Below are 23,736 nucleotides of genomic sequence, written 5' to 3'. Positions count from 1 at the left end.
ACGCTCGGCGACACCGGACACCACGCCGGCCAACCGGCGCCACTGGCCCCCACACCGGATGACCCAGCGTCTGCCGGCTCCTGCACCGGTGCACACCGGGCACCGTTCCAGGGAGTCTGGCGCCCCCGCCCGGCGCCAGGCCCGGTTCCTGCCGGACCACCTTGCCCCTGGTCTGGTCCACCGGCTCCCACGCCGGCCGTGTTCGAGTCAGTCTCGACCAGATCCGATCTGGGTCAGTTTGTAAATCGTATTTTCGACTTCTGGTCGTCCTGAACCCCTATATAAGTGCCCAGGATGCCCCCACGTTTAAGATAAACCCTAGTTCATAGTTGATTGCTTTGCAACTCTATTGAATCTATACACCAATTCACATCGATCTGCTGAAAGTTTTGTGTGATCTGCTGTTCCATTGGGAATTAGACGGTTGCAATTTACCGCTTCGTGATCGGTGGCTACGTAGCAAGTGTGTGGAGTGGTGAATATCTTGCAGGGTTGAGAGCTGTTGCATTGGTGACAGGAATAAATTGAGAGACTTCGTCGGCGTCATACAAGTTATCTCCACCTCCTCATCGTGTTATCTCCGCTGTGTTCATCGAGTGTTCATCACCACCACTGTGCTTACTGAGAAGATCGGGCTGTTAAGCTTCATACACTAGCCACTTGAACCAAAAGTCCGAACTGATGGAAAGGGCTAGGCAATCCACATATACACTTCACAACACCCCCACTCGCGTGTGACGGGAGAAGAGAAAGTCAACACGTGAAAGAAGAAGAGCACACTGAAACAGCGGTGTCTATAGAGGGGGGCAACAACAATTTTTAGGCTTAATTGCGAAAACCATGTGAAAGCCAGGATTTGAACTCAAGACCTGGGGCTCTGATACCATGTTAAGCTTCATGCACTAGCCACTTGAACCAAAAGTCCGAACTAATGGAAAGGGCTAGGCAATCCACATATACACTTCACAACACGGGCAACCCCTTATCACTAACACTCGGCAATGGAGCGCCCAGAGATGAAGCTCACGAAGACAATGTAGGACTTATTGATGGGGTGGAGGTCAGCGGAGAGGGAATGGAAATTGTTAAGGGAGTCCGGCACACATCCTTTCACAAGCTCCCAGTTCTTCTTGAAGAAAGCTGAGCCAAAACCGTCAGGCCTAGAACTGGAGTTGTCATTCATGTAAAAGAGAGTCATGCGGATGTCGCCAAGAGCAAATGGCCGGATAAGGGGAGCAGCTACAGGACGCCAGAAGTGAATTTATTTGCTGCTGTTCTGAAAAGCCTAAACACAGCACCTCTCTGAAACAAACGGCACAACCGATATCGCAGACGTTGAATTGGTAAAGGTAGACCACAGAAATTACTGTCGTTAGAATAGCCACATGATGCACAACCTTCCGAAGAACATTATTATGCAAAAAAAAAAGGGAAAAATAAACCCTTCATGCTACATAATCTCTTGGTAGCTAGGACCAGATTACACCTCCTGCAGCAGCAACTGATGCACTGTTCGGGCAAGGTTTGGCTCCCTCTTGATGCTCTCGATCCATCTAGCGCTGATCCGCACCCTCTCCAGGCTCTGCTTCAGTGCTCTCTCGAAAGATGGTTTCACACGAGTGGCAAAGAACTCAGAAACCTCAGCGGCTTTCTCCTCGGAGGTGAACTGGTTATCATGCAGAAAAACAACACGCACAACTTGTGTGTCAGCTAAATGGCCAAGTATGAAGAATAACGAAGGGAGAGGTGCGGCGTACCGGGGAAACAATATAATTGACAAACATAGATACGAGTTGGCTTGATGGCCAAGTCTTGAGGACGTGATCCCAATTTTCCTGCATGCGGATGCACATGCGCATAAACATTGGGCATGCTCAATTATTTACATAAAGATTCAAATAAGGCACCTATTATCATCTTAAATTAGCTTATGTTAGAATGGTGCTTTATTTCTGATCATCCCTCACTTTTAGGTGACTTGAAATCAAAGCTAATGAACAACTCGGAAAAGACTAATAACGCTAACAATAGAGCTACAGGCCCAAAGTGAACGTGAGATGAGCCTGGTTGCATGTGCTGATACTGTATAGATGGGCAAAACTGCAACTATTTCAAATAAAAGGAGCTGTGTTATACAGAAGTATCCTAATAGTGCACAAGTGCAGGATAGACACATAGCAGAATAGCGCTACGAATATTAATTTTTCACTGCAATTTTCTCCATATTATAGTAATTCTGACGATTTTAGTTTGACGACTACAAACATTAAAAGAAAATGTACCGTTGTAACTTTGACCCAACATCTAAATCGTTCATTATTCATACAAGAATTGTTAGTCAAATAATTCAGCATAGGTTGTCCTTTACTCCTTACAAAGGCTACATTGTAATGACTGGAACCACACAGAGCGGTAAATATATTGAACACCAACGGAATTGGTTACATTTGATTTTGAACAGTTTTTATCAATGGCATCAAGCTTCAATGGGCCCCATTTCTGGGTTCGCCATCCATGAAACAGATAAATGTTATGCGATGCATCCCACATCTCATCGCATGCCACACCAATTTGTACAAAGAGAACATGCAAATTTAAAAATAAAGTGACATGCTAGATAATGGCGTAAATAGCCTGGGCAGTTAGCCTGAAACATACATACCTTCAGCCAGGCCCATGCAACTTCTCGTCCTTCTAAGCTAACACCACGAAGGACATCATATGCATCTTGATTCCGTACCTAATAAGAAAGAGAAAGATTAGAATGGCTTTTGTATATGTAGTATTGTAGTTGGCACAGAATATAATCCCGTATCACCAGTAACTGTATGTCTGTACCGAATTAATCATTCAGAAAACGTCAAATAGAAACAGTTTCGAGGTTAACCTCATCTGTAAACATAAGGTTCAATGCCTCAAAAACAATATCCTTATCTCGGCATGAAGATAATGAGCCTACAAAAAAGAGTATTTTCAGGTATAATCAATTTATCAGAAAGTTGTATTGTGTTGCAAAAGCTGAAACTGGAAAATAACACACCTAAGATACGAGACTTCTCCTGCGCTTCAGATGTTTCCCTGTAGATTTTCAGGAGAGCCTCGTAACCGGCTCTGCTTGATGTACTCACGGTCCGCATCACAGCAAGGTATGCTGCCTAAAAAACATTGCAAATTAGAAATCAAAGAAGCAAAACGGTTGTAATCTATAGAGAAAAAATCATGACCTTTCTATTGTCTGGTGGCAGAAGGGAACTTTTTCGGTCTTCTAAGAAGATGTGGAAACGACGAATTCCCTCATTTATAGTCTCATCATGTCCCAGTTTAACAAGGGCAATCAAGAGCAGTGACCTAAGCATTGCATCAAGATGGCTCTCACCATCCTTAGGATCCCAGCCTACTCTCCTGAAATGTGAAATACATGAAAGGTTTTTAAATGGTCATAGCAAGGAAACAGAATGAAAATTGTGGTGAATAGAAAGCGTCAAAAATATATTGAAAACAAGTATGATGTTAAGCTTTTAGTCATATACTTGGCAGCTAACAAAAGAAGCTTGATCAGAAGTTGTTTGATATCTCTAGACAAGTCAGGAGTAGCATCAGCTGATATTTTATCAACGCCTAAACATACCTGGGAATAGAGAAGAAACTTGTGTTTGATAATTATGGTCTTGAAAAAAAATGGCAATGGAAAAATGAAGCCACAAGGCTAAGGTTTCCATTAGAGGTACAAGGTTTACTTACAGAGGTTACATGTGAAAGTACAGTGTAATCAGACTCATGACGATAAGCATTCAGCAGACGCAGCAATGATGTTAGTGTTTGTTTGCAAGCAATAGAAAGGGCATATGAATCTTCCACAATACCTAAATCAATAATATGTCTCATGTGTCAAAAAAACTTTAAAATATATATGTAATACTAGTATCATAAATTGTATTGTCTTTTACCAATCATATCCATTAAAGAGAGTTTCTTGGCTTTTACTGCATTTTCAAGTCCGGCTGCAAGTTCATCATCATATTTCACTCTATAAAATCCAGTTTGATCAATGTTCAATTTGATCCAAAAGTTTTGGCTTCTGTCAGTAATTTGGGAGGCCGTAAAGTCTTTTATATGTATCTTATCAGTCTTGTCTTTCAACAGAAACTTTTTATTCACATCATACGAGTCACAGCATGATGTCATGGGAACAATCCACATGTGAGGACCAGATGATCCATCTGACAGAAACTGAGCCTGTAACAGAAGAAATAATTTCGAAAATCAGGATTGAGGTTGATACTCAGAACTAGCTTCGTGTCCTTCGAATTAATACTGGTGTGGAGATATTGGCAGCATTTGGGAATACACAGCACAGACAATACCCCAGCATCAAATAACCATGTGCATTGATATACATATTCTAATAGATTTACACATATCCATAAGCTTTTTTTTGGCTGTAATAAACCCATGTAATACCTCCTAGGAGGCTTGTGAACATCTTCTATCTTTTCAATGAAATGAAACGCAAAGAGTCTTTGCGTTTTCTCGAAAAAAAATTGATATACATATTCTAATAGATTTACTAGCATGCTCTTTATATTTATGATTCAACAGATCATACATGAAAATTTAACCCAAAAGTACTTAACTATTCATATTTTTAGTCATCAATGTTCTGAAATTTTATTTAGGTAGCTTGCATGTTGATTCTAAATGTGTTTAATGGGCTATGTGACAGTGCATAGCCAACAACAGAATAAAATAAATAAACATGGAATTAAAGGTACAAATAATGAAGAGGTCCAAAAAGAAGCAATTATGAATTCATTACTAAGTGACCAGACTCACTACTATAGATTTGATAAATTAATAGCGAGGAAATAGAAAAATAAGGCACACATGCATAGTTGTACTCCATTCTCCATGTATGAAAGAAACAATATCCAAATGAAAATCTGTCCAGAAACCTGCTCGAGTTCCAAATCTTGCCCGTTTAGTTTTGCATAGATAACAGGATATCCTTGTTGCTTAGTCCATGTAGTCATCAGATCTTTAACAGGCTCCCCTGTTTCCTCCTCAAGAACAGCCCACAGGTCTTCGGTTTTAGCGTTTGAGTACGCATACTTCTTTATATATGAAGCCAAAGCTTTCTGGAAGAGTAAAGATTCACCAGGTTGGAACAAGCAGAACAACTATTTATACTAGGCAACGGAGCTACATAGACGAACAAATCATAAATACAATAGAATTGCTCATCCATCTTTAATATACATAAAACATCAAAGTTCAAGCTATCCTTCAGCAGGTGGATTCAGCACCACAGTCAAACGTAAGAATTATGATGATCTTTTGTATTTTTCGTTTCAGATTTAAATGCATCTAAAGTTAAGATACAGTGCATCGGAGTGGCTCTAGAGACATCTTGCATCACTTGTTTGATGAAGAAACTTTATAAATATATAAGGGTTCATAAGTGGTGCTATTTTATGGCAGCACGTGACAGCAACCAATGCTGGACCACTGAAGTAAACAAGATTTAAATACGGAGTATTTTTTCAACAAGAAACAGTATTTAACCTGAAAACGTTCTGCACCAAGGTAGCTTTCTAGCATGCGAATGACAGAAGCCCCCTTGTCATAGCTTATGGAATCAAAAATCGCACCAATTTCACTGGCATGGTTTACTTCAACCTGAATAAACAGGTAATATAAGAGAAACCACAACTGAGACAACTGGAGATACTAATACTGTGTGGATTGAATGATAAACAATACTACTTGCAATATTTTGACACATTTGAGTTCTGTTAAACAATAATAAAATAAAATAACTCACATCTGGACAGTTCAAGCAGAGAGATGTTAAATATCAGGGCTTAATTCTTATGTCTGTACACCTCGTCAACTTTGTAATGTTTATTTACCTTACTGTTGTACTATATTTACATATCTATAAAGCAGATGTTTGCAAATTAACAAAATAATGGCAAAATAAACTGAAGCAAGCATATGCACTGATCGGTAGAGAAGAAGTTACCTCGATAGGATGAGACTCTGCAAGTGCATCCAGTCTGAGGCCAGAGGTCGTCTCATCAAGGAACTGCGTCCAATTATTCCATTCGGGAAATATAGATTCTACAGCTAAATAACTCACCTATTCAAACATAAGACATGTTCAGTAATATGGATACACAACATAGATCAGCATTACATTTCATAGATAATGGTTATCAGATAGATTACCCAGGAAGCAAAACCCTCGTTTAGCCACAAGTGAGTCCACCATTCCATGGTTACAAGATTGCCAAACCATTGGTGAGCCAGTTCATGTGCAACAGTTATTGCTACCTACAGAAAAAAAAACAAGAGAGCATTTACTTGGCTATACGTATTACAGAACATTCAAGTCTCACGCCGAATAACTCTTAGTCAAAGAAAGAAATGAACATAAAAAACACAGCCATAACCTGCTGTTTGTTAGATGCTGATGATAATTGCTCGTCATAAAGCAAAGCTGATTCCCTGTAAGTGATCAACCCATAGTTTTCCATAGCTCCGGCGGCGAAATCAGGAATAGCAATCATATCCAGCTTAGGTAGTGGGTAAGGAGTGGCAAAATAACTGGTTAAAAAAACCATTAGTGATTCTGATCCAGCTACAGCATTAATTACCGAATTAAATTGTTTAGGGTTTTATTTTTCTTGTTTGATGATGCCTCACATTTTATAAACATCTTAAAAGAAATAATAGGTTGGAACCTTACTCTTTGTACAGATTCAGTGACTTCACCCCAACATCTAGTGCGAACTTTCCTTGACTAGTCATGCCAACTTGGGTATACACACGAACTTTGGTGCCTAAATCATATTAACAAGCCAACAAAAATGTAAAAGTAAGGGAAGAATGACAATAGCACAGCACTTTGAATGAAACATACAGTGGTCATAAAAACTGATCTTTCACCTTCTAACGTAGAGCTCTCTATGTAATCAAATAAACCAACAACTATAGCAATTAGATATGTTGACATAAGTGGAGATTCCTCATAATAGACAGTCTTGAGAGGCCCATGAACTGTATCCTTAACTACTGGCATATTGGACAATGCTACCAGCTCAGATGGAACTTGTAATGTTAACTTGAACTTGGCCTGAAAAAGATAAATACCAATACGAGACAAGTTACTTTAGGCGATGGATCTGAGGCCTACAAAACTTAGTGTAACAATCCAAAGTGAATTTGACTGTATAATGTTCATATCATGTTTGAAGTACATCAAAACACTGTTTACAAAATAAAAACATGGAATTTTCAACACCTTAAATGCAGGCTCATCCCAGCATGGAAAGCACCGCCGTGCATCAGCAGCTTGAAACTGTGTAACTGCCATGTTTTTGGACTCCCCCTTGTACTCGTACTTGCTGCAATCAAATACCAGCACGAGAGCATGAGAAACAGGGAGCATACAAAGAAACATGATCGGTTTGAAAAGTTCTAACATAGATCTGTACACAGCGGTGCTGGAAATAGGTACAATCTCTGCACCATACATTCCAATCATAAATATCAGTTGCACAATGAGATAAGTAAACGTTGATTGAAGGATCGTAACACACAAGATTATGATTGCAACAGTTTCTTAAAAAAAAAGGTAAACTAATACTAACATCCTACATTTGCTCTTCAAATCTGCACAGTCAGTCACCTTATCCACAACATTATAAAGTTCCAGATATTTGTTTGTTATAACTTATAAGTTACTTGTTTTAAAGTTACTGCAGAGTGCAGACACACATATGCAACTTTATAACACCTCCATGTGCATGGGAGGAAAAAGATCCTATGATCCGGGTTACTATCCTAGAGATAATTGTAACCGCTTATCACTTGAACAAGCATTGCAACAAGTTTTCAGCCCAAATGCCTGTGTAGTTGGCAAATCATGGCCCAGTGCTATTGGTTGCTTCCAAGCATACAGCTGCGGTTTAACCCCTCATATGCACGAGACACTAGTCCTATAAGCTTGCGTGTAAGATTTTATCTTGCCCATATCTGAATGATAAATGACGATACCTCCTGTAGAATCCCCTCATCTGGTCGTTGAGGGTCCCGGTGAAGTTCATGGTGAGCACGCCCTCGCCGACGGGCAGCTCCTTTTGGAACCCGATGACCAGGATCTCATCTTCCTCGAACTGTACCACCTCCGTAGGCGCCAAATCCTGCCAATTCGGCCCCGCCATGAGAAGTTGAGAAGGTGGCAGGTAAATAAGAGATGGGCATCAACTCTTGGTGGAGGCTGCGGCGCGTGCCTGGAAGCGGATGGAGGATCCGTCGACGGAAAGCTCGGCGGCGTTGAGCACGAGGAAACGGGTGGGCGCGGAGACGGCGACGGCGACCGCCGCGGAGCCGGAGAAGGTGCATGCGGCGAGGTCGGGGCGGAGGAGGAGGTCGTAGCGGAGGGGTTGGGCGAAGCGGGGGAGGCGGGACTTCCCCCTGAACTGCTCCGGCGAGTCCGCCATTGCCGGGCGCTCCCCGGCGGTCTTGGGGTTTCGGCGGAGGCCGACGGTGTGTGCGGTTTTTACTTCTTTAGACAGTGTGTGTCAGTGACTCAGTGTGTGCGTTGCTGACGCAATGAGTCAACGAAGAGAAAGAAGACCGAAGTGCGTGATGAAAAGAAAAGACTGTACAGTACTCCAGATTTTGTCTATTCATCATCCAGGATTCCAGGTGTGTTCGGTTGACGAGCAAAACAAATTTTGTTGGCCAGATTTTGTCTGTTCATCGTCCAGGAATGTGAGGCCCGAGGCATCTCCGACCCCGTTTAAATACGCGTGGACCGAAAATGCGTCTGGATCTCCAGCGGAACGACGTCGCAATGACGCAAACGCGGTCAAAATATGCGGTAGATTTGCGTCTCCGCCGACGCTACGCGGTCGCGCCGAGCGCCCTCATTTTTCTTACCCGGTCCCGCATGTCAGGGACAGTAAAATCGACCGCTTCGATTTGCTTCCTTTTTCCCTTCTTTGCTACGCGAGTGCGACGCAACCACCCCAACCCCACCCCCCGCCGCACCGCCGCAGTACACGTTGTCTGCTCGGTCCTCGTCGTGCCGGAGAACATGATCTCAGTCGGGGTAGCTTCTGGCGCACCTGTAGCCTTGGGGGCCAAACTCTGCCAATTGTGCCGCCCGTTCTCGCCGCCCACGACTTGTTCGGTCAATTGCGCCGGTAGGTTTCTTACTCGCGTTTGGGCGTTATTGTGCGCGACCATTGATCCGCAGTTGCTACCCACGCAAATGGACATGTGGCAGATGCTGGACAAGTTCCGCGGAGAGGTCGTTGACTCCTCTTCCGACGAAGAGTCCGATCAGTCGACGCAGACCATTGCTACTGCTGCGGCCTCCATCCTCCACGCGTACAATGATAGCCAGATGCCGGTGCACCGGGGCTCTGTGAAGGGCCACTCAAAAAACCTGTCGCGCAACAGAGTGGAAGGGCACCTCCGGCTCCACAAGGACTACTTCCACCGCACCAATCCGGTATTCCCGAAAAATTGTTCCGGTGCCGGTATAGGATGTCAATGGACCTGTTCATGGTTATTTTACGGGGCGTCAGAGACTACGACCCTTACTTCCAATGTAGGCCTGATGCAACAGGTGCGCTAGGTTTCACCTCCTACCAAAAATGTTCCGCAGCTATTCGCATGCTATCATATGAAATGGCTGCTGATATATTCAATGAGTATCTTTGAATGGGGGAGAGCACCTGCCTTGACCCTTGAGTCCATGTACCGGTTTTGCCGAGCCGTGATTGACGTGTTCGGACAACATTAATGTAGGGAGCCAACAGTTGAGGATACAAGGTGATTATTGTCTATCAATGAGTCTAGAGGGTTCTCAGGCATGATTGACAGCATAGATTGCATGCACTGGCACTGGAAGAAATGTCCATTTGGATGGCAGGGTTAGTACAGCGGCCATGCGGAGGGACGCATTGTCATTCTTGAAGCAGTGATATCTCAAGATTTATGGATTTGGCATTCATTCTTTGGCATGGCCGGTTCCAACAATGACATCAATGTGTTGCTGAAAGTGCATGGAGCCCCCATGTGTGGTTTTGGTAATTAATGACAATCCCTATGGACTAATGTTTGCATTGAGTTATATTTGTAGGTGTTGTCCATAGGCAATACTTGAACCATATGTTGGCTTCAAGATTGCAATAAGAAGCAAATGAAGAAGATCAAGTGTCAAGTAAGTCTTGAAGATGAAGATGAAGTGAGCTCTCAAGGTTAACTTCAAGACATCAACGAAATGAAATGAAAGTTCAAGATGAGCCAACTCGAAGAGATCATATGCTTCAAGCTTGCCATGAAGAAATGAAGTGAAAGTTCAAGATGAGCCAACTCGAAGAGATCATATGCTTCAAGCTTGCCATGAAGAAATGAAGTGCAAGTTCAAGATGAGCCAACTCGAAGAGATCATAAACTTGAAGATGAGCCAACTCGAAGAGATCATATGCTTGAAGCTTGCCATGAAGAAATGAAGCGCAAGTTCAAGATAAGCCATCTCGAAGAGATCCTTTGCTCGACTCTTGCCATCCATATGGTGATCATGGATATGTAAAGATGCGCCGAAGAAGAAGCTCTCCCATGGTGGATTATGGGGGAGCAATCCATATGGTGTTCATAGATATGTGAAGTTGCGCCGAAGAAGAAGCTCTCCCATGGTGGATTATGGGGGAGCAATCCACAAGACTTCGTCAAGCAAGCACAATCAAGAAAGGCGTTCCATCTTGTTGCGGTCAAGATCGTCATCATCGAGCTCAAGTGGAATGCACAAGTATAAGGTTTGCTCTTGATATGGTTTCTTTGTGGCATCTTAGTGGTGTTCTTGGGGACTCCAATTAAGTTGTGGAGATTCTTCAACGGCAAGGCGTTTGTGGCAATTTGTTGGGACCCTCCAATTAAGTGTTGGAGATAGCCCCAAGCTTTGTACGGGTTCGGTAACCTCCCTAAGGTTACATAGTGGTTCGAGGACATCCCTTTTGGTGGGAATTCTCGAGGAGAATACGGTGGCCCTCGTGCATTTGGAGTGACTTGTCCTCCACACCGCTCCAATGGAGAGTAGCACTCGCAAAAGTGTGAACTTCGGGATACATTGTTGTCTCCGCGTCACTTCGGTTATTCCTATACCCGAGCTCTTTACTTATGCACTTTACTTTGTGATAGCCATCGCGCTTGAAGTTATATATCTTGCTATCACACAAGTTACTTGTATTTCTTAGCATAAGTTGTTGATGCACATAGGTGAACCATAGTATATAGGCTTTGGGCTTGACAAAGTAAACGCTAGTTTTATTCCGCATTTGTTAAGCCCATCTCGTAAAAGTTTTAAATCGCCTATTCACACCCCCCCTCTAGGCGACATCCGTGTCCTTTCAATTGGTATCAGAGCGAGGTCTCTCATTCTTAGGCTTCACCGCCTTGAGAGTAAAGATGTCGGTTAGAGGATTAGTGCACAATAACTTGTTTATATTTGATGGCACAAATTATGATCTATGGAAAATTTATGTGCTTAATATTTTACGGGGTATCTCCCCGGACATGGAGCGATTTCTTGACATGGGTTTTTCTTCTCCTAAGGATCCTCAAAATTTATCTCTTGAGGAGAAGAAAAACTCTTGCCTCGATGCTCTTGCTTCTCATGTGTTTTCCATTGTTGTGAGCAATGTAGTTACTTCTTCAATCATGCCTTTTGGGAGCTCACATGAATTATGGACAAAGCTTCAAGACAAATATGATGTGTCCAATATTATTGAGGATGATTGTATTGCTTCACTTTCGGCCGTTATGAGTTCTCATCTTCATCCACTTCACCAATGTGTGGCAAGACACAAAGTAATGATATGGTGAGTGGTGATGGAAATTGCAATGTTGGTATTGAGCTTACTATTGATGATCCTTCATCTATATCTCATTGCAATGGTTCATCTTTGGACTTAAACACATCTAGCACTAGAAATGATTTACATGCTTGTGTTGATAGTCCTTGCATATCATGTGTATGTTGCTTGAATAAATCCAATGATGATATGCTTGCTTTGTCTTGTGGCCATGATAAAAATGCTTCTATTTCCTCTAGTTGTTGTGTGACTGGCAATGTAGAGGAAACCAAAGATTCTATTGGTCAAGACAAGATCTTGAAAGGAGCCTCAAGTAACTCCTCATCTTTATCTCACGGTTCTCATATATGCCTTATGGCCAAGGGTTCCACGGTACCTCCTACCATGGAACCTAATATTTCTCGTGGGGATAAGGATGAGGATGAATATGAAGAAGATGATTGGGCTGTCTCTCTACGCGATAAGAGTAAGAGTGTTTTCAAGATTATTTGCAAAGATAAAATTGCTTGCTCTCACTTCTTTGAAATCTTCACTACCGCTATTGAGAGCCAAAAACTTATTTGGATGCATGAGAACACCATTGATAAAAAGGGTGCTCTTGAACGTGAGTATGCCAATGATGTGGCATCCCTAAAGGATGAACTTGAAGAAGAACAAACCACCAAGGAAGCTCTTGAGGAGACCTTTGCTCTAGAATTGTCTAGAGAAAAGGAAAACCATGATAGAGCTCTTGAGATGGCAAATGAACTAAAGCTAAAAAAATGATAAGCTTGTGTTTGTTAATGCTAAACTCCTTGAGGATTTTGAGCAACTCAAAAAGGGCTCAAGGGTCATTGAGAGTGCACTCACTAAACTCACCGAATCGCATGAGAAACTTAAAGATTTGTATCTAAAAGAGCAAGCAAACTTGCCTTCTCCTATTGCTATTAATAATGATGCTTGTGCTACTAACTCTACTTCTTGTGAAGCATCTATATTGAAGGAGAATGTTGAGCTAAGGGCTCAACTTTATTTGCTAACTAGCAATTATGCGAAATTGGAAGAAAATCATGGAAAGCTTGCTAGCTCCCATGAGGATCTTCTAGCCTCTCATGTGTTGGAGATATGCCCAAGAGGCAATAATAAATTAGTTATTGTTATATCTTAGTGTTCATGATAAATGTTTACATCCCATGCTATAATTGTATTAACCGAAACATTGATACATGTGTGTTATGTAAACAACAAGGAGTCCCTAGTAAGCCTCTTGTATAACTAGCTTGTTGATTAATGGATGATCATGGTTTCGTGATCATGAACATTGGATGTTATTAATAACAAGGTTATGTCATTAGGTGAATGATATAATGGACACACACCCAAATAAGCATAGCATAAGATCAAGTCATTAAGTTCAATTTTCTATAAGCTTTCGATACATAGTTGCCTAAGTCCTTCGACCATGAGATCATGTAAATCACTTACACCGTAAGGGTACTTTGATTACATCAAACGCCATTGCGTAAATGGGTGGTTATAAAGATGGGATTAAGTATTCGGAAAGTATGAGTTGAGGCATATGGATCAATAGTGGGATTTGTCCATCCTGATGACGGATAGATATACTCTGGGCCCTCTCGGTGGAATGTCGTCTGATTAGCTTGCAAGCATATGATTGGATCATAAGAGATGACATACCACGGTACGAGTAAAGAGTACTTGTCGGTAACGAGGTTGAACAAGGTATGGAGATACTGATGATCGAACCTCGGACAATTAAATATCATGTGACAAAGGGAATCGGCATCGTATGTAAAAGGTTCAATCGATCACTAAGTCATCATTGAATATGTGGGAGCCATTATGGATCTCCAGATCCTGCTATTGGTTATTGCTCGGAGAGGAGTCTCGACCATGTCTGCATAGTTCGCGAACCGTAGGGTGACGCGCTTAAGGTTCGATGTCGCATAAGTAGATTCGGAATATGAGATGGAGACCGAAGCTTGTTCGGAGTCTCGGATGGGATCCAAGACATCACGAGGAGGTCCGGAATGGTCCGGAGAATAAGATTCATATATGGGAAGTCATTTTCAAGGTTACCGAAAAAGTTCAGGATTTTTCGGTATTGTACCGGAGGTTCTAGAAGGTTCCGGAGGGTACCATAGTGGGGCCCACCTATCCCGGATGACCAACATGGACCGGAGGGGGTCGCATAGGCCCACATGGGCCAGGCACGCCAGCCCCCCAAGGCCCATGTGGTTGGATCAAGTGGATAAGATTAAATCCCTTGAAAATAGGGACTTAATTTGGGGGGAAGTTGCCCCCCTTGTTTTGGCCGACCCTAGGGCTTGGAGGAGGGGCCAAGGCAGCCCCCCCACGCCTATATAAGAGGGAGGGGAGGGCTGGGGCGCAGGACATCATCCCCCCAAGCCCTAGCCGCCCCTCTCTCCCTCCTCCTTCTTCTTGCGCAGGCTTGGCGAAGCCCTGCAGGAATTTCTCCTCCACCTCCACCACCACGCCGTCGTGCTGCTGGGATTCTGAGGGGATCTACCACACCTCCGCTGCCCGCTGCAACGGGGAGAGGAAGGGCTTCATCGACACCGTACGCGCGACCGAGTACGGAAGTGCTGCCGGATTGCAGCACCGGGGACGATCGTCTACACCAACAACGAGATCTAATCTCGTAGGCTTTGGAAATCTTCGAGGGTTAGTCTCATATCAATCTCGTTGCTCCGATCTTGTAGATTAGATCTTGGGTGTTCCATAGATTAGATCTTGGATTTATTCATCTTGCGGTAGGAAAATTTTTGTTTTCTATGCTACGAACCCCATCATCATGATAGGCTAAAGTTAGCTCATGAGGCTATCATATCTAAGGCAACACCTTGTGAGCCTCATGTGGGTACTAGCACTACTACTCAAAATGTTATATTGCCATGTGCTAGTCCTAGTAATTCATCCACTCATAATATTGCTAAATCTTGTGATGAATTATCTTCCTTGCCTTGTTGCTCTAACAATGAAGGTTCTACTTCCTCTAGTATTTGTGTTGTTACTAACCATGTAGAGGAAATCAAAGATCTCAAGGCCCAAGACTCTTCTTTGAAGAACGACTTGGTAAAGGGTCATGAAGGGAAATGCAAACTTGACAAGATGTTGTGTGTGCAACAATCCCCCAATGACAAGAGTGGACTTGGATTCAAATCCAACAACAAGAACAAGTCCAAGAACAACAATAATAAGAAGGGCCAAGTACAAGTCAAAGACCCGGCCAAGATTGTTTGCTTCAAGTGCAATATTGAAGGGCACCATGTTAGATCTTGCCCTTTGAAGAAGAAGCAAAAAGGGAAGCGGCCTCAAGCTCAAACTCATATTCAACCTCAAGTTGAAGAAATTCCACTTCCCAAGAAGAAGCAAGCCAATGCTCCCATTGTGGAGAAATCTAGTGAGAAGAAGGAGAAGAAAAGAACTTGCTACATATGCCATGAGAAGGGCCACATCTCCTCCTTTTGCAATATCGGTACCTCATCCAACTCTATCACCATTGATGATGTTTATTCTCTTCATAAGGATGAGGGTGGCAATGTGTTTGCCAAATATGTTGGTGCTCAAAGTGGTGTCAAGAAAAGAACCATTTGGGTTGCCAAACCTATTGTGACTAATCTCTTAGGACCCAACTTAGTTGGGGACCAACAATCCAAAACTTGATCAATAGGTGCTTGTTGGAGGGCATTGGAGACTTGGCTACATCATGAAGAATTAAGGGATCTTCATCATTTATATTATCTCAAGCCAAGTCTTTTGGTTATCTTACTTCTATCATATACCCAATGTTCCTCCTTGCGGTAACATGTGCTCAACTCATTTATATTGAAAGTTACTCGCCCCTTTGCATGCGTTAGTTTTGTTCCTAACATGTGTTTGTATATGTTGCCCTTCCTACTTGCTTTTCTTGAGAAATCAAGTCTATGTATGATGGATTGCACACCATGTATTTGTATTTGTGTTGGAGCCACTTTGCATCTTGTTGTATCTTATATGACTCTTATGAGCGATTAATGGACTATCCCATTTTGGGGGAGTGATATTCCTTTGGGAATTTCATGATCCTAACAATGTGTGTACATGAGGAATATCACTTAGAATTGATATTGCAAGATTATCTAGTCTCTATGTGGTATGTCAACTTCATGAGAAATTCAAATTCTAATGTCCATTAATATCTCTAGTTGGATCTTATTTGCCTCTTGTGAAATTAAATTCCTTATCACATTGTGGGGGAGTAATAAGCTTTGTGTATATTACAAGCCTAGAAAATGTGAACATTTGAGGTTGTGTCACATAGAATTGATATTATAAATTATCTCTCTCATATGTGGCAAGTTTGCTCAAACAAGTTCCAATTTGCTTAAATGGCTTCATTGCTAATATCTTTGTGGATCTTATTTGTGAAAGTTTTTCTTGGCATGGTTTTTCACAATGTGTCTCTCAATACATTTTTGGAAAACCATGTGCTTCAAGTCATACTATTAATTTCTTTGCATGTTGGTATGAATGCTATTAATTGCTTTGCATGTTGGTATGAATACTATTAATTGCTTTGCATGTTGGTATGAATACTATTAATTGCTTTGCATGTTGGTATGACTAATTGAAGCTATCAAGAAACTCTCTTTGCATGATGGTTAACTCTTATATTTTACCATATGCTTTATTTGGTGTAAAAATGATCTTGCATATACTTACAAACTACCACTGGGAAATATTTCCTAATATCTCTTGTCCTAGGACAGTTGTCAATCTATTATTGGGTAGATATTTATTGATCATATTTACATTGGCTCTTGTGTTTAAATTGTCTTATTTATTGCCATGAATGTGTTGAGCTTTGACTCCCATGTGTCTTCCTTGCATCTTATGGATCTAATTTGTCTATTCAAACTTTCTTAACATTTTAGTAGATATAGGTAGCGTGATGATCCTAGTTTTGTGCATTTAGTATTCATATGCAAAAACCTAGATAATGCACTAATCTTGGGGGAGCTCTCCTATATTTGTTAGAATGCTTAACATCTCTTGATCATTATCAAAAATTTGGTTTTGGGAGACATAAACTTTCTTTTTGGTACTTTGTGCCATCATAAAAAGTGTTGAGGGTTTTGTTTGTTTGTTAGAACCTTGCTCTCTTGGGAGTTGGTTATCTCATTCCTTTGTGTTTAGGTTTAATTAGCTTCTTATAATGAGATAATTCTTTGGAGTCAATCTTGTGTTGATTTGATTCTTTGATATAATTTGGACAACCATTGTCTCTTGATTTATTTGGTGTCTTGTCCAAATTATATCTTTCTTTGGTTCTTGAAAGTATTGTGCATGCATCTTCAATATATGTCTATCTTATGGCATGTGTTACTTTCTTTGATCCAATATATAGGGTAAACTCCATCAAATCCTAATTTGGCTAAAATGTGCATGAAATTCAATTTCATATCTATATGCACATAGTATTGTGGAGTTTGTCCTATATGTTGTAGTGTGTCTAACTACTTTGGACCCAATTAGTTTGGGGACCTTTTTGTACTTACCTTTGTGTTAGGTACAATGGATATGCATTGGATGATTGTCTCACTCTTGGGGAGAAGTGGTGACTCAATGGTAACTTGAGGCAAGCTAGGATGGTCAATGAACACATATCTACTACATCCTCACCAATGCTATCTCAGTAACAAGTATCTTCTCATGCATATTTTTCTAGCATCCAACCATGTGGTTGCATCTTGGCATGAATCTCTTGATTTGCAAATGTTGTGCTTCTTGCTAAAGTCTTAACGAAACCTCTTTATTGCGAATATGAGTAATTTGAGATGAGTACATATGTTGGGAAGTATATAAAATCATGCTCATGATTCACCCATCCCATCTATTTCTATCTAGCAATTTTATTGCATATCAATTCCTGAAGCCTCTCACATGTGCAATATCGATGAAAGTGCAAATTGACTTATTTCTTTTAGTATCCTCGTTTGTGATACTTGTTGCCTTTCTCAAAGCATCCCAACTATCTTCTATCCCATGTGGATATTTGTGATGTATTTTATGTGTTTATGGTTGAAGTTCATGAATGTACCATAAGATAAAATTGAGCCTTTGGCCATGCTATTAAGCAAAAATACTTATTGGTATATTGCATGACTACGTCTTGGATATCATGCTATATTTCTTGTGTATCTTTTTTGTGTGTGCATGTTTCTTTGTGGATAAATATCTTTGTGATATTGCTCACTTAGAGAAACTTATACACATAAGAGATGATACATCTCCATTTGATATCTTATTTATTTGTTGTGTGTTGATTGGTCATGCTAAGCAATATAATTCATTGAATACTATGATGATGCTTTTTTCTCATCCTTGTAATAGTCTTATAATATGCTTTATCATGCCTTTCACATATCCTCTTTGTTGAGCCTTTTATTATGGTGCCTCTTACTTGTTGCTCAACCATTTATTTGTTGCAAGTGTTAAGCTTAATTTTCTATCTATGATCTATTGCAAATGTTTGTGTTTTAAATGGTAATGAGGGTGTAAGGATTCCTTGTTATGCATATTGTATTCAAATGCAACATTTTAATTTATGCATGTACCTTGGGGAGCTTCCTCATTTTATTTAAGGCACTATTTTGTGGTGATCATTACAGTTTGATTCACTTGGTATCTTTTGTTTTGAATGATATTATGGGAGTGATGATTCCATGTTTGTGCATTTTATACTCCAATGCAAATTGTCTAGTTTTGTGCACAAACCTTGGGGATCTTCCTCATATTATTTAGAGCAATCTTCTTGATTGATCTTATCATAGTACCTATCTTTCTTTTGGTATCTTCTTTGTGGTTCATTTGGTTGCTTGCTTCATTTGTTCAAGCCTATTGACTTTGTTATCTTTTTGCAATATTTGATCCTATCTATAGTGTGATTCCTTCCGAATATTCATCATTGGATACGTGCATTTGATTCCACTCAAATTATGAGAAATGCACACACTATGGAGGAACTCTCACTATATTGGCCTTCTAAATTTTTCACCCATTTCGGCAATTGGTGCCAATGGGGGAGAAGTTTGGAGGGTTTAAGGGAATTTGGTTATGTCTTTGCTTTGTTCTTAAGCATGTGCCTTTATTGCATTGCATATTGTTGCTTTGCATAGTTGAACATTTAGAGGAAACTCCACTAGGCTTTGAATGCCAATATATGCAATGAAAGTCAAGATCATTCACACATGCATATATTATGGGGGAGTTTGCTCTATATATTCAACTTGTTTGTTACTTAAATTCCTTATATAAACCCTCTCAAAGAGATTGTCATCAATTACCAAAATGGGGGAGATTGAAAGTGCATGGAGCCCCCATGTGTGGTTTTGGTAATTAATGACAATCCCTATGGACTAATGTTTGCATTGTTGGAGATATGCCCAAGAGGCAATAATAAAAGTGGTTATTATATATCTTTATGTTTATGATAAATGTTTATATACCATGCTATAATTGTATTAACCGAAACATTGATACATGTGTGTTATGTAAACAACAATGAGTCCCTAGTAAAGCCTCTTAACTAGCTTGTTGATTAATAGATGATTAGTTTCATAATCATGAACATTGGATGTTATTAATAACAAGGTTATATCATTATGTGAATGATGTAATGTACACACCCAATTAAGCGTAGCATAAGATCACGTCATTACGTTATTTGCTATAAGCTTTTGATACATAGTTACCTAGTCCTTATGACCATGAGATCATGTAAATCACTTATGCTGGAAAGGTACTTTGATTACATCAAACGCCACTACGTAAATGGGTGGTTATAAAGGTGGGATTAAGTATCCGGAAAGTATGAGTTGAGGCACATGGATCAACAGTGGGATTTGTCCATCTCGATGACGGATAGATATACTCTGGGCCCTCTCGGTGGAATGTCGTCTAAATAGCTTGCAAGCATATGAATGGTTCATAAGAGACCACATACCACGGTACGAGTAAAGAGTACTTGTCAGGAGACGAGGTTGAACAAGGTATAGAGATACCGATGATCAAACCTCGGACAAGTAAAATATCGCGTGACAAAGGGAATTGGTATCGTATGTGAATGGTTCATTCGATCACTAAGTCATCATTGAATATGTGGGAGCCATTATGGATCTCCAGATCCCGCTATTGGTTATTGGTCGGAGAGAGATCTCGACCATGTCTACATAGTTCGCGAACCGTAGGGTGACACACTTAAGGTTTGATGTCATTTAAGTAGATATGGAATAAGGAATGGAGTTCGAAGTTTTGTTCGGAGTCTCGGATGGGATCCAGGACATCACGAGGAGGTCCGGAATGGTCCGGAGAATAAGATTCATATATAGGAAGTCATATTCCAAGTTTGGAAATGATCCGGTGCATTTATGGCAGGTTCTAGAAGGTTCTAGAAAACTTCGGAAGAAATCACCATGGAAAGTGGAGTCCCGAAGGGACTCCACCTTGCATGGCCAGCCAAACCCTAAGGGGTGGAGTCCCATAGGTGGTCGGCCACCCCACCTAAGGGAAAGGTGGGAGTCCCACCTTGGGTAGGACTTCCCCCTTGAGTAGGTTTCCCACCTATGGGAGGTTTTGTTGTTGGGGTCTTATTCGAAGACTTGGACTACAACTCTTGGGGATTTCCACCTATATAATGAGGAGGAGAGGGAGGGGGGCAGCCACTCTTGGCCGCACCACCTAGGGCTGCCCATGGCTGGCGCCCTAGCCACCCCCTCTCCCCAAACCCTAGCCTCTCCTCCTCCACCACTTCTCCCGCATACGCTTAGGCGAAGCCCTGCCGGAGTTCTCCATCGACACCGCCACCACGCCGTCGTGCTGTCGGGATTCCGAGGAGGATCTACTACTTCCGCTGCCCGCTGGAACGGGGAGAAGGACGTCGTCTTCATCAACACCGAACGTGTGACCGAGTACGGAGGTGCTGCCCGATTGTGGCACCGTCAAGATCTTCTACGCGCTTTTGAAAGCGGCAAGTGATCGTCTACCGCAGCAACGAGAGCCTCCTCTTGTAGGCTTTGGAACTCTTCAAGGGTTAGTCTCGTTCATCCCCTCGTTGCTACCATCTTCTAGATTGCATCTTGGCTTGGATTGCGTTCTCGCGGTAGGAATTTTTTTGTTTTCTATGCTACGAATCCCTACAGTGGTATCAGAGCAGTGTCTATGCATAGATGGTTGCACGAGTAGAACACAATTGTTTTGTGGGCGTTGATGCTTATGTTGTCTTTAGTTCGAGTACTTTGCATCTTTGTGGCATGGTGGGATGAAGCGGCTCGGGCTAACTTTACATGACCGCGTTCATGAGACTTGCTCCACGTTCGACATGCAACTTGTATTGCATAAGTGGCTTTGCGAGTGTCTGTCTCTCTCACCATAGTGAATATTCAATTTACTCTTTCTATTGACAACACTAGTATCACCGTTGTGGTTCATGTTCGTAGGTAGATTAGATCTTACTCGAAAACCCTAAACCACGTAAAATATGCAAACCAAATTAGAGGCGTCTAACTTGTTTTTGCAGGGTTTGGTGATTTGATATGGCCATGATGTGATGATGAATATGTATGAGATGATCATTATTGTATTGTGGCAACCGGCAGGAGCCTTATGGTTGTCTTTAAATTTCATGTTGAGTAGTATTTCAAAGTAGTTGTAATAGTTGCTACATGAGGTGAACAATCATGAAGACGGCGCCATGGACCTTGACGCTACGCCGACAATGATGGAGATCATGCCCGTTGATGATGGAGATCATGTCCGTGCTTTGGAGATGAAGATCGAAGGCGCAAAGACTAAAGGGCCATATCATATCACATATGAATTGCATGTGATGTTAATCCTTTATGCATCTTATTTTGCTTAGATCGCGACGGTAGCATTATAAGATGATCCCTCACATTAATATCAAGATAATAAAGTGTTCTCCCCTCATATGCACCGTTGCACAGTTCGTCGTTTCGAAGCATCTCGTGATGATCGGATGTGATAGACTCAACGTTCACATACAACGGGTGTAAGCCATGTTGCACACGCGGAATACTTGGGTTTGCTTGACGAGCCTAGCATGTCTGAGACATGGCCTCGGGACAACGGAAACCGAAAGGTTGAACACGAGTCATATGGATGATATGATCAACATGTTGATGTTCACCATTGAAGCTACATCATCTCACGTGATGATCGGTTTTGGTGTAGTGGATGTGGATCGTGTACCACTTAACAACTATGAGGGATGTTGTATTAAGTGGGAGTTCATTAGTAATTAGATTAAAACATGAACTAATTATCATAAACATAGTCTGAGTAGTATTTTGAATTAATTTGTAGTATTGGCATCCGTTTTCTACCAAGCGCCAGTCTTGTAATTGAGATAGAAATACTGTTAAAATCTGACAAGAAACTTTACGGACTGGTACCGTATTGTTAAAGAATCAAGAAATGATTAAGTCCTATTGCAAACTTTTAGTAAACCTCACATTGTTGATTCAAAGAGCTATGGTTTCAATTAGTACCTAAAGTTATCTTGTCTCCGTGAAACTTGAAGTTCAAATCTGTTTGAAAAGTAAGGAGCTGAAAATTTTGTTTTCAGAAATAATCAAGGTATGAGATATATGTGATATCTAAGACCTTATTGCAAGATGATAGAATATAATTTGGTGAGACTACATAAACTCATAAGTTTTATGGGAATGTAGGAAGGTTGAAGACGCAAGGCGTCCCAATCCTCCAACTATTGGGGCACTAACGATATTCGCATATCCATGAAGTGATCGTCCTTAGTATGCACCGTTGCTAAGACTCGTCGTTTCAAAGCATCTCGTGATGATCGGGTGTTATAGATTCTACGTGTGCATACAATGGGTGCAAGCCAGATTTGCACATGCAAATACTGAGGTTAAACTTTACGAGCCTAGCATGTACAGACATGGTCTCGGAAAAGTCGTCATGATATAATGGATAAAATTATGAGTGAAATTGTTCATCATATTACAAAGTTACTAATAGTGAAATCTGAAACACTTGTCATATGATGATCAACTTCAAAGTAAGAACCTCAAGGTTATTGGTATTTGACCAACAAACCTAGAAGTTAGTGATGTTAAAGTGTTTTTCTGAGAATGAGGAAAGCTAAAAGAGAAACTACAAAAGATATTTTGGCAGAAAGAAAAGAGAAGACTAGAAAGTCTAGCTCAGGTGTATATACATGATATACATGTTATGGTTGTATTCCTAGTTTGGTCACACAATGAAATTCTTGGGTATTGGTACCATATTGGTTGGTATGAAATGTCATACAAAACAACGCAATACAAGAATACAATGGCCTAAGTGACTAACAAGGAATATGATAGGAATGCACTTCTGGAACAAAAATAAAGTGTTATTATGTTCGTCGTTGGCATCCTATCTAGCCCTTAGAATTTATAATAAAGAACTTAATAATTGTTATTTTGCTCTGGTCAAATGAAAACAATGAGTTGTTCAAATTATGACATTACTCCATGTACGATGGATAAGTTATTATAAATCTTAATGGTGGAACACACATACATAATACTGACGCTAAAATGCCATAAGGCAAATGATTTGAATTCCACTTATTTGTGGAACTGCAATTTAGGTCATATTAGAAAAGAACGCATGAAGGAACTCCATGCAAATAGATTTTTGGAGTCATTTGATTTTTGAATCGTTTGGCGCTTGCAAATCTTTTCTAAAGAGAATGACTTAAATACCGTTCATAGGCCAAGAGTTGAACGGGAAACTAACTTAGTGAAAACATATATGA

The 23,736-nt window shown here is 41.0% G+C and overlaps 1 protein-coding gene across 3 annotated transcripts; it reads right to left on the bottom strand.

Moving 5' to 3' along the window:
* Positions 1-1,303: 1,303 nt before the first annotated feature.
* On the bottom strand, positions 1,304-8,599 carry LOC127300835 (aminopeptidase M1-B). Of its 3 annotated transcripts, none has more exons than XM_051331033.2 (19): positions 8,295-8,599; positions 8,059-8,204; positions 7,304-7,406; positions 6,949-7,135; positions 6,749-6,842; positions 6,453-6,606; positions 6,229-6,333; positions 6,023-6,139; positions 5,563-5,676; positions 4,953-5,135; positions 3,948-4,236; positions 3,742-3,863; positions 3,531-3,628; positions 3,225-3,402; positions 3,041-3,155; positions 2,888-2,955; positions 2,663-2,740; positions 1,758-1,835; positions 1,304-1,666 (listed from the first exon to the last, which is right to left on the bottom strand). In XM_051331033.2, exons 1-19 carry the CDS (start codon positions 8,502-8,504, stop codon positions 1,481-1,483), a joined length of 2,625 nt encoding a protein of 874 aa, XP_051186993.1. In that variant the 5' UTR covers positions 8,505-8,599; the 3' UTR covers positions 1,304-1,480. The 3 variants fall into 3 exon arrangements, with proteins under 3 accessions (XP_051186993.1, XP_071679331.1, XP_071679332.1); XM_071823230.1 differs by having other exon boundaries at positions 6,453-6,507; XM_071823231.1 differs by lacking the exon at positions 5,563-5,676.
* Between the last annotated feature and the right edge of the window lie 15,137 nt (positions 8,600-23,736).

The sequence above is a fragment of the Lolium perenne genome, chromosome 7 (assembly GCF_019359855.2).
Source record: "Lolium perenne isolate Kyuss_39 chromosome 7, Kyuss_2.0, whole genome shotgun sequence".
Lineage (NCBI taxonomy): Eukaryota > Viridiplantae > Streptophyta > Magnoliopsida > Poales > Poaceae > Lolium > Lolium perenne.
The sequence above is the reverse complement of the archived record's forward strand: the minus strand, read 5'-3'. Positions and strand labels throughout refer to the sequence as shown.

Coding starts and splice junctions, on each gene's coding strand:
- LOC127300835 (XM_051331033.2), bottom strand. CDS start 8,504: ATGGCGGACTCGCCGGAGCAGTTCAGGGGGAAGTCCCGCCTCCCCCGC. Junction 5,677..6,022: donor CAGAGTCTCATCCTATCGAG/GTAACTTCTTCT, acceptor CTGTTTATTCAG/GTTGAAGTAAACCATGCCAG. Junction 3,403..3,530: donor CTTCTTTTGTTAGCTGCCAA/GTATATGACTAA, acceptor TTCACATTTCAG/GAGAGTAGGCTGGGATCCTA.